At 42.5% G+C, this 11209-nt stretch overlaps 1 protein-coding gene across 2 annotated transcripts in view; it reads right to left on the bottom strand.

Moving 5' to 3' along the window:
• Iqgap2 (IQ motif containing GTPase activating protein 2) overlaps positions 1-11209 on the bottom strand; it is a 301482-nt gene that overhangs the window by 118436 nt on the left and 171837 nt on the right. For both annotated transcript variants that reach the window (XM_050153835.1, XM_050153834.1), the window contains exons 6-9: positions 8808-8875; positions 7833-7946; positions 6223-6401; positions 4054-4141 (exon numbers count right to left, since the gene is read on the bottom strand). In XM_050153835.1, the coding sequence (XP_050009792.1) occupies positions 4054-4141; positions 6223-6401; positions 7833-7946; positions 8808-8875 (449 nt within the window). The remainder of the gene's footprint in view (positions 1-4053; positions 4142-6222; positions 6402-7832; positions 7947-8807; positions 8876-11209) is intronic.

Raw genomic sequence — 11209 nt, 5'->3', positions numbered from 1 at the left:
AGTCCATTTGAGTCATAACATCTGTTAGTTCCCTTATTTCTCTGTTAATTTTCTGTCTGACAGACCTGTCCAGTGTGAGAGTAGGGTGCTGAAGTCTACCACTATTAGCGTGTGGGGTTTAATGTGTGATTTAAGCTTTAGTAGTGTTTCTTTTACACACGAGGGTGCCATTGTATTTGGGGTATAGATGTTCAGTATTGAGATTCCTTTTGATGGATTTTTCCTGTGACTAATAAGAAATGTCCTTCATCTCTTTTGATTGATTTTTAGTTTGAAGTCTACTTTGTTAGGTATTAGGATAGCTACACCAACTTGTTTCTTAGGTCCAATTGATTGGAAAAATTTTTCCTAACCCTTTACTCTGAGATGAAGTCTGTCTTTGAGGTTGAGGTGTGTTTCTTAAACGCAGCAGGATGGACGGATTCTGTTTTCATATCTAACCTGTTAGCCTGTTTCTGTCTATTTATAGGTGAGTTGAACACATTTATATAATGGTATATTAATGACCAGTGATTGCTAATTTCTGTTATTTTATTTTTTGTTGTTGGTGATGTTATTATTGTGTGTGTTTTTCCCTTCTTTGGGATTTGCTGCTGTGAGATCATCTATTGCATTTTTTATGGATGTAGCTAATGTCCTTCGGTTGGAGTTTTCCTTCTAGTACTTTGTGTAGGGCTTGGTGTATGGCTAGGTTTTGGTAAATCTGGTTCTGTCATGGAATATCTTGTTTTGTTCATCTATGGCGATTAAAAGTTTTACTGGATATAGTAGTCTGGGCTGGCATCCATGGTCTCTTATTGTCTGCATAACACTTGACCAGGACCTTCTGGCTTTCTTTGTTTCCATTGAATAGTCAGGTATAATTCTGATAGGTCTACCTTTATATGTTACTTGGCCTTTTTCCTGTGCAGCTCTTAATATTCTTTCTTTATTCTGTATGTTTAGTGTTTTGAATATTATGTGGTGAAGGGACTTATTTTTTTTTGGTTCAATCCGTTTGATGTTCTGTAAGCTTCTTGTATCTTCATAGGCATATCCTTCTTTAGGTTGGGAAAATTTTCTTCTATGATTTTGTTGAATATATTTTCTGTGCTTTTGAGTTGGACTTCTCCTTCTTCTATCCCTATTATTCTTAGGTTTTGTCTTTTCATGGTGTCCCATATTTCCTGGATATTTTGTTTTAAGCTTTTGTTAGATTTAATGTTTTCTTTGACTGATGAGTCTATTTCCTCTATAGTATCTTCAGTGCTTGAGATTCTCTCTTCCATCTCTTGTATTCTGTTGTTTATGCTTGCTCTTGTAGTTCCTGATTGTTTTTCCATATTTTCTGTTTCCAGAATTCCCTTGGCTTGTTTTTTATTTATTGTCTCTATTTCGGTTTTCACACCTTGAATTATTTCTTTCACCTGTTTGATTGCTTTTTATTGGTTTTCCTTAAGGGATTTATTGTTTTCTTCAAATTTTTTGCTTGTCTTTTCCTCCATTTCTTTGAGAGAATTTTTCATTTTCTCTTCAAGGGACTCAAACATTCTCCTAAAGTTATTTTTTAGATAATTTTCTTCTGCATCATCTGTACTGGGGTGTTAAAGTCTTGCTGTTTTAGAGCTACTAGTTTTTGTTGGTGTTGTATTGCTTGTTGTGGTGTTGACTGTGTCTACCCATCTTTTCCTCTAACTGGTGTAGTTGGGGTCATGTTAATGATGATCATTCTTCCACATGCTAGTGGATCCAAGGATCAGATGGTTGTTCTTTGTGGTGGAGTTAGGGTCATGGTTCCAATCAAGCAAGAGGTTACTTAGAGTTCCTGGAGTTCACGCTGTGCTCCCAGAGGTCGCTCTGCAATCCCAGACCTTGGAGGTCTTTCCCTTGTACCTGCTCTGGTGGAGGTTTCTGTCTTGGGCCTGCTCCAGCAGAAGTTGTTGTCTCAGGCCTGCTCTGGTAGAGATCTCTGGCTTGGGCTTGTTTCCGTGGATGTCCCTGGCTTGGGTCTGCTCCCGAAGAGGTCACTGGCCTGGGCCTACTGGCAGATTTTAAAGTGTATCAACAGCTCACCATCACACCATCAACTACACTTTCAGTTCTACTGAACTACAGATTTGAAAAGAGAAGAGATGAAAATTTCAGAAGAACCAAGCCATCAAACATGGTAGCACTCCCATCAATTTCAGCTTGTGCTAAGGTACAAATCACCTATTGCCTGGTACTTTAAAATGAAATGAAAGTATAGCCAGTTTAGCGAAATCTGTGGTCAGGAAGTTAGGTCAATGGGTATTCAAGCATTTATTTACAGAGAATTTTATTAAACACACAAAGGAAGAAAGCTGTCTTCAGTAGAAGCATTTCAAAGCCTACAGGGTCATTTCCTCTCAAAGCTTTAGGAGTTTAAATGTTGTCTCTGGTGATATTAATTTCTTCCTGTAATTGTCAAGTTCAGTCAAAAATATTGGAAGTCTCAGCCTTCACAAACAGCAGAAAGCAAATACTGAAACTAGGCTTTAGGCTTTGTCTATCATTACCCACATATTCGAGGTGTCATGCCATAGAAGAGCATGAAGATGCACCCTGAAATCGTAAGGAGTTGATGTAAGCACATCAGCAGTGAGCTCTCATGTACTTCTGAAGCTCAGGTGTTAGCTGTCAGACAATGACATGAATTAATCTGCCTGGCATCCTTGATCCCCACAGTACTAGTCTACAACATGTCTCAGCCACACCTGCAGGTGTATATTTCTTGGAGTGTTCAAAACAACTAGAAATGTTCCCAGTGTATCTAGGCAGTGACATGGAGGGTAGCTTTTGGAATGTTCTGTTTGGTGGAAGCTCCAATTTTAAATTCAGTAGAAGTTCACGTGATCTATAAATGAGTCCAGTGGTCTTTCGTGTATTAAAAGTTTGGGGAAAATATGGGCTATGTAGAATAATGTAGAGAGAAAAGGTATCAAAGTGAATTCCTTACAGCCTATTCTAATGTCTAAGTAAAAATAACTTTTATTAGATGGAGGAAAAGTCTAATGATTGATGGATTCACATTTGTTCCTTTTTAATGACCTAACTTTTCTGTGTTTTACAGTCTGTTCTAGTTAGCTTTAACTATCAACTTGAAATAGCCTAGAGTCACCTGAGAAGGGGCTCTCAACTGAGGGAAAGGGCAGGTCAGACTGGACTTTGAGCATGTCGATGGGGGACTGTCTTCATTGTTATTGATCTACAAGGACCCAGCCCACTGTAAGCAGTATCCTTCCTTGGGCCGTGGGTCCTGTACGAGAAAGCCAATTAAGCTTCCTGAGTACAAGCTTGCAGTAGAGCTAGCAAGCAGAACTTCCCCATGGCTCTGCTTCTAGTTCCTGCTGGATTGGGGCTTTGACTCCCCTCAGTGAGTGGCTATGACCTGTGTGAGTCAAATAAATCCTTCCCTCCCCTAAGCTGCATTTGGTCAAAGTGCTTTACCACAGACCAGAAGGGAACCCAGAACCCAGTCACTCAGCCGAACAGGGTGTGGAGAGGAACTGAACTACGTGACCCCACACAGGTCAGAAGCACAGAACCAGACTTGCTCTCATGTAACTCCATTAGCCTGCCCATAGTCTCATTCAGTTGCAGTAAAAGGTCATGGAAGCTGTTAAAAAAAAATCTTGGAACTATAAGCCAAAGCCCGCGAATGAGTAACAAGCAGAAGTGCCTGTAATATAATACCCTCTCCAATTTCAGCAGAACGCCATCACGCAATCAAGAGCAAGGACCCATGACCATTAAGCTGTAATCTTTTCCTAAATAACAGTCAGTGTCAGTCCTACAAGGGACAGAGCCAAAATGACACACATCAGAGCAGGATAGAACCAGTTTCCGGACACTTTAACAAGCTGTGTGCGGCCCAGGGATGATATCAGTGAAAGGGGCTGTCAGATGTGGCATCACAGTGACGAGCAGCATTGATAGGTTCCCCATACACAAGGCAGCTTTGCAAGTTACGAGTGGAGGGCTCTGCAGCGGTTCTGGCATAGAAAGTTCACACCTTATAGAAATACCATTTCCAACACGTCACCCGTCACTTACTATTGACCGCATTGATGTTGCTCTGGATTTCTGCCTGTGTCAGCAGCTCCTCATATGCATCTCTCTCCTCCTCTGAAATACAGCTGTTCTGCAAAACAAAGTCTTCACTGATCCCCGAGCTTCGGTTCAATGTTTCCAAAACACGAAACTCAAACAAATGACAAAGGGAGCTTGCTCCTTTTCGTTTGTAATCAACACGGGCATCTGTGGGATACCTGCCTGGTACAGGGCTCTAGGGGAGGCACACCCAGCAAGAACGACACAGACGAACAGCAGACCCTGGCACTGTGAACAAGGCGACGTTTCTAACAGGAAACTATTAGAAGGGATCAGTCAATGTGGCAACTTTTACAGAGGGAAAACGGTAAAGTGCTTGAAATTTCCTTTGAGTCCATCTAAAAAACTAAAAGGCACAAATAATGAATATGCAGAGAAGAGATCACAGACAAACTTAACTGGGAAGAAAAATCTAAGCCAGGCTAGCAATTGAGGAAAGTCCAGAGGGGGAACAGAGTAATGATGAAGTCCAGGTTGAACAATGGGTCATAGGCAGCACTGTTCAGTTAAAGAAAAGGAAAAGAAGGCACAAAATTTGGCCTGTTTGTTATGGTAGACAAAATATGGCCTGCATTGTAAAGGGCACCAAAGACCAAGCTGAACACTTGTACTTAGTTTATTTGTTTTGAGACAGGGTCTCACTGTGTAGCTCTATCTGTCCTTAAACTCAATTTGTTGACCAGGCTGTCTAGAGATCAGTCTGTCTCTGCCTTCTAAGTCTTGGACCCAAAGGTGTGCAGCGTCATACCTGGCCCTGTACTTACTATAAGTAGGAAAAAGAGAACCAGGAAAGATCTGAATTAAACACTAATCCCACCATCTCACGTTCTGAGAGGGGTCTGGTGAGAGACCGACAGGAAACCAGGGAGACCCAGGAGGAAGAGTCTACAGGAGTCCTGTGGAAACCCTGCAGGTCCGTGTGTGGGACTTGGAGGCAGAGAATGAATTCAAGTTGGAAAAAAAAAGGCAGCAGAACCCAGTAAGGAGCAGGAGAGAGGGGATATAAAGAATTCTAGACAAGATGGCAGTCATCTCAAACCATGGAGGCAGAACGTAGAACAAGCATGACAAGGACAAGTGGGAATGACCTTTCCTCTGCTGTTGTCAGGGAGATGTCTTAGGAGTACAGAACCCAAAATCTGCAGGAACAGAGAGGATGGTGTGGGAGGAGGAGCTTAGAGGATGATGTGGGAGGGGGAGTTTAGAGGATGGTGTGGGAGGGGCATCTTAGAGGATGGTGTGGGAGGGGCATCTTAGAGGATGGCGTGGGAGGGGCATCTTAGAGGATGGCGTGGGAGGGGCATCTTAGAGGATGGTGTGGGAGGGGCATCCTGGAGTTACTAGCTGATTTCCTCAACACATGTATGACTCAACACAGAAGGAACAGAAAAAGATTAGTACAAGGCTGGAAAGACACCCAAGAGAAAGAGGAAGAAGGAAGAGACTCCAAGAGATCAGCATCAAAAACTGTTACAGCCAAGACTTAAACAAGTCAGATGAGCAGAGCCTCTCAGGGTAGATGGACCACTGAGATGGGAGCCGCCGAAAGCCACCATGGAAAAGGCATTAAATAAAGCATTGGAGCTCAGAATTTAATGAGAAAAAAGTTGATGTTGAGTAGAAGCTTCAATGTAGATGAAGTTGTCCACAAAGACTATCCAAGAAGTAGGTGGGTTTAGAGTTAGAACCAGGAATAGGTTTTCTCATTAGGCGAAGAGGATGCTTTCAAACAAGATGGGCTTAGTAGTGGGAAAATGGGAGAAGCATGAGAAACATCCTCTTTAAACATTTCCTTGTTGAATTATTAATGTCTGTACATAGATACACAATTTTCATAGTTGGCACAGAGCCTGAAGATGGTACTGAACTAGGATGTTCTGAAGCCACTGTTTCTACGCCTGTTGGGTAAAACAGTAAGTTCATAACTTGACGTTCAATTCTAATTACATGATGTAATTTAGGGTCATCTAACCAATCCTTCCATCCCAACCAAATAAGAGAGGCCACAGCAGTTGACTGACAAATCACTGAGGTCAATATTAACGCCTTTCACGTCACTCACTCATTACCACATCCAGCAGCACACAGGTTCCTGAGACTTTAACTAAGTACCTTCAGTTTTGCATTTTCCTCTTTTTTCTTTTTGGATTCCCAGAGTTCCTTCTGATACTCCTGCGAGAGGTTGTCATCCACGAAGGTTAAAACTGCATTTGGGTTTCTTAGTGTTATAATGGTCTGATCGGCCACTCCTTTTTCAATAGCCTCATTAATGGCTATGACTGCAGCATGTACTAAAAAGGAAAGAGAAAGGAGACGTTTTTAATTAGGAAAAGACATCGACAGCATTGATATAATAAACTCAAGCAGTTTTACTGTCTTATTTAGCTCCCAGTAAGGAAAAGAAACCTCAGGTGTTGGGAGACAGCTCATTTGGTAAGTGCTTGTTTGATTCCCAGCATTTATTTAAGAAGCCAGGCATGGTGATATATGCTTGGAATCCCAATACTGGGGAGGTGGACACAGGTGGATATGGTGGATAGCTGGCATTAACTAGCTGGCCACCCTAGCCACATTTTCTAGCCTTAGGTCCCAGTGAAAGACTCTGCCTCTAAAAACAAGGTCGACAGCTCCTGAGGAATAAATTGCTGTACACATGCAATGCACTCATGCGTACATGCATATCTGCATACACATATCCAGCACAATAAAAAAAGAGACGTTGGACAAATCATGCAATCTCTGCAAGCTCACCCGTCACTGGTCTTGGTCACAGTGTCTGTGTGGTATTACCTATCTAGTTATTCAGACACTGAGATGAACCAGGGGCTATGCCATCCACTAGGGCACAGAGTACCCCCTTGCTTCCTGCTCAGGGCAACACAGCCTTGAGCAAATGGGTGGGTTCTAAGAGATGTCTGATTTAGCTTGTAACATCAAAAGAGTTATAGGAGAATCTACCCTAACCACTGAAGTCCAAAGGCACAGCAAGCAGAACTATGCTTTGTGAAATAAAAAAAAAAAAAAATTTCTGAAATCTCTACATTCTCATTACACAGACACAGGTTTAAAACCCACAAGCAATTACTTGGTTATGTGCAAACACTTTCAAATAATTACAATACTAAGGACAAAAATGTCAGGGTTCTCAGTGTTGACAGTGCTTTTGTAAATAAGGTGAGCATTCCTGAAACCTGCTGGACTGTCTACAAGAAATGTGCCCTTCACCAGTCTCATAAGGTGATGCAGGACAAGAAGGGCAAGGATTCTCTGCCAGGGAAAGCAGCATTAGACAGGGAGCAGAGGGGCTGCATGGGCAGACGAAGCCTATTCTGCCTCCAAAGGTGAAGCCTGCAAAGGAGATGGTGCTGAGGCTGGAGCCCTTTGAGCCCAGCTGCAGATCTCAGAGGATGTTGCCTATTAAGAGATGTGACTGTCTTGAACTGGGAGGTGATAAGATGAGGAAAGGGTTAAATGGTCCGGCTCTAGACTGATGTTGTTATAAGGACAATAAAATCATGAAGTTATTTATATTCACTTCATCTGGTTGCAGCTGGTCTTTCTGGGGTGGGTAAACTAGAATTATCATCATCATCAAAACCAAAGCAAAACCCTTAGGGTTCTTAAAGTATCTCCTAAGCAAGCTGTTTGATACCATTAAGATCAGCAAATACATACGGGCAAGTTGCAGGCCAATGACAAGTGTGGACACAAGGCTGACTTACGTGCAGCTTCTTCCACAGACAGCTCATTGGCCAGAATGCCACCTATTTTGCTGAAGGCTGGCATTTGGATCCCGTACTTCTCCAGTTCTTTCCTCATATTACTGATTTCCTCCTCTGAAAGGACAACAGAAAAAATAAATCAAAGGAAACCGCCAGAGGTGAAGGCGCGAAAGAGACACTCTTCCTCAGGAAGGTGGAGCCATTTCCAAACAATCTGCTTGAGTTTTTCACTCCACAGTATGGGGGAGGGGATCCAGGTAGGCACAAGCAAGATAGGTCAGTCTGGTGGCCTCTGGGGTCACCTGGGAGATGGGCATCTGCCCGTGGGCAATGCTCCTGATTACCTTGGTTGTGGTGGGAAGATCCGCTCATGGTGAGTGGACCATCCTGCCAGGATTCTAAACTGCATAAACGGGGAAAGGGAACTGGGCAGCAGCATGCATTCACAGATCTCTTCTCTGATGGTGGCCACAATATAGCCAGCTTCTTCATGTTCCTTCTGCGCTGGCTTCACCACCTTGATAGACTGAACCTTGTAACGTGAGCTATGGTAAAGGCTTTCTCTCAAGTTATTCTTATTGGGATATTTTGTTGGGATACTTATTACATATCAGGAATGAAACCAAGATGGCAGGTTTCCCCTTGTTGGTACAGTGATTCTCAACCTGTGGGTCGCAACCCTTTTGGGGAGTTGAACGATCCTTTCACAAGGGTCAAATATTTACATTATGATTTATAATTTACATTATGATTCATAACAGCAACAACATTAAATTATAAAGTTGCAAGGAAATTGTTTTATGGTTGCGGTCACCACAACATGAGGAACTGTATTAAAGGGTTGCAGTGTTAGGAAGGCTGAGAGCCACTGGGCTATAGGAAGGATGGAAGGGGTACCATCCATGGGAAGAAGAAGGCACCTGCATGTTTTCTTAGTCACTAGATTGCAGAGGAGATAAAGACAAATCCGAGTACCTGTGAAGTCCACTTTTCCCAGCAAATCCTGGATCTGGGGTGCAATCCCCAGTTTAAAAAGATACAAACTGAAAGACAAAACAGAACTTTTATTATCATAAGTCCCATGGCATACGTACAACCAAAGAATCCTTCCACTTGACAAGGGTCTAAGAAAGCTCGCATAGCCTACAGTGCCTCACCAGGTACCATGCCAGCCCCAGGTGGGCAAGACCAGAGCTCCAGGCAGTGGCCCAAATACTGGAGCTCTGCAGCTCCGGGGGTCCTCCCTGGGATCAACACCCCTCCATCGTTCATGTGTAAGAATAAGAACATGGCTTATAGGCTGGAGCGATGGCTCAGTGGATAAGAGCACTGGCTGCTCTTCCAGAGTTCAGTTCCCAGCACATACTTGGCAGCTACAACCTGCAACTCCTGTCCCCAAGGGGTGTGATGACCTCTTCTGGCCTCCAGAGGCACTGCATGCATATGGCCCACAGATACATGGAGACAAAACACGCACATCCATAAAATTAAAGGTTAAAATTAAAAAAATAAGAAGATAGCTAATGTAAAACAGGCAACAAACACAATTTCTATGACTAACTGATTGTCATTTGATGGAAAGGACAGTTTTACTTGGATTTTTTTTGATATTTATCTAAATATTTGTTTCCTATTTCTAAACCATCAAACCAGGAAAACTATGGTTGATAATACAAAGGCCAATATGGTGTGCACATATTAGAAGGTGGAAGGCAGAGGCTACACTGTAAGTGTTTAAAAATAAATCTCTTAGGCCATTAATGGTGCCACCCACCAGCCTACCCAGAACCTGACAAAAGGCCTGGAAAGCTGAAATCTAAATCCTATCAAAGAGAGACAACTATGTGATTCCTCTACTCGATTCTAGTCACAGCCAATTCCGCTGCACACTCCTACCTCTCCAAACCCAGGGTTAATTCAGGGAATCATCGAAAAAAGACCTGGTTTCACTTTTTATTCATTTAGAGGTTTAAAATACATGAAACAGTCATTAGACATAATAAACTAAATAATAATATACATGGGAAAATGGGCCGAGAGTGGTCTGGATGACTTGAACATTTTAATATGAATACTCCCAATGTTCATGTTAGATGGATCTTAGCATTTATTAAATCCATTAAATTTCAAATAAATTCAAAATGAAGTTTTCTCAAAGGTAATAAGTTCTTAAATATATGATTAGTCAACATAAGCAGCTTGCACTGAAATTATTTGATTGTAATTTCCATAAAAATTATTTATATTAAGGTATAATTAGAGCTAAAACTGAAAGAGTGATGGTTAAAATATTAGAAAAAAAAATCACAAATCACCACCCACCTAGCTGGGTACAGCGAGATGCACCTACAGAACCAGATGAATGAGGGCTGAGAACGGGGTATAAGACTAGCTGAGGCAACAGAATGGGATGCTACCATGGGAGAAGGAGAGAGGGAGAAAGAGAGGGACAGAGAGAGCGGGAGAGGGTCAGAGAGCGGGAGAGGGACAGAGAGCGAGAGGTCAGAGAGCAGGAGAGGGTCAGAGAGCGGGAGAGGGTCAGAGAGCGGGAGAGGGTCAGAGAGCGGGAGAGGGTCAGAGAGCGGGAGAGGGTCAGAGAGCGGGAGAGGGTCAGAGAGCGGGAGAGGGTCAGAGAGCGGGAGAGGGTCAGAGAGCGGGAGAGGACAGAGAGCGAGAGAGGGTCAGAGAGCGGGAGAGGGACGGATGGAAGGAAAGAAGGAAGGAAGAAAAAAGAGAGAAGGAAATTATCACTTAGATAAAAATTAAATATTTTTATAAAATTCCCTTTGATTTTGTTTTTATACACGCACACACACACACCTCTGTAGATATGTGTTAAATAAATCCTTCTAAAAAAATTCCAAAATTACATAGCCAAACATAGGACAAAAGTTTTCAACAGATTTTGCTAAACTATGGTCTTAAACAGACATTGCGTGGCTGGGTGTAGTGGCACACATTAGTAATTCCAGCACCCAGAGATAGAAGCAGTTGGATCTCAAGATTGAGGCCATCGTGGCCTACATATGTTATGCTAGTTTGTGCTACATGAGAGAGACCCTGTCTCAAAAAATAAAAGAGGGAAAAGACTGAATTCATTTATCCTCTGTGATTAAAGGTGGTTTTTTTTTTTTTTTTTAATCATTCTATGGCTGGGAATGTGGCTTATATAGAGCACTTGCCTAGCGTGTGCAAAATCCCAGGTTTAATCCTCAGCTATGAAACAAACAAATCAACTCTTAGCCCCTCAAACAAAATCCCTGTTGATTTCTGCAGAAGAACCTGAATGTGGTTTGACTTTCTAGCTGTGTGCTCTGGGAGCTGATCCGAGTCTGGTTACAGAGCATCTCTCTCTGCTTAGGACCCTGGTTCTCAAC

This window comes from Alexandromys fortis, unplaced genomic scaffold (assembly GCF_014885135.2).
Source record: "Alexandromys fortis isolate MF-2015 unplaced genomic scaffold, M_Fortis_MF-2015_v1.1 scaffold_79, whole genome shotgun sequence".
Taxonomy (NCBI): Eukaryota; Metazoa; Chordata; class Mammalia; order Rodentia; family Cricetidae; genus Alexandromys; species Alexandromys fortis.
This window is presented reverse-complemented; position numbering and strand designations above follow the sequence as displayed.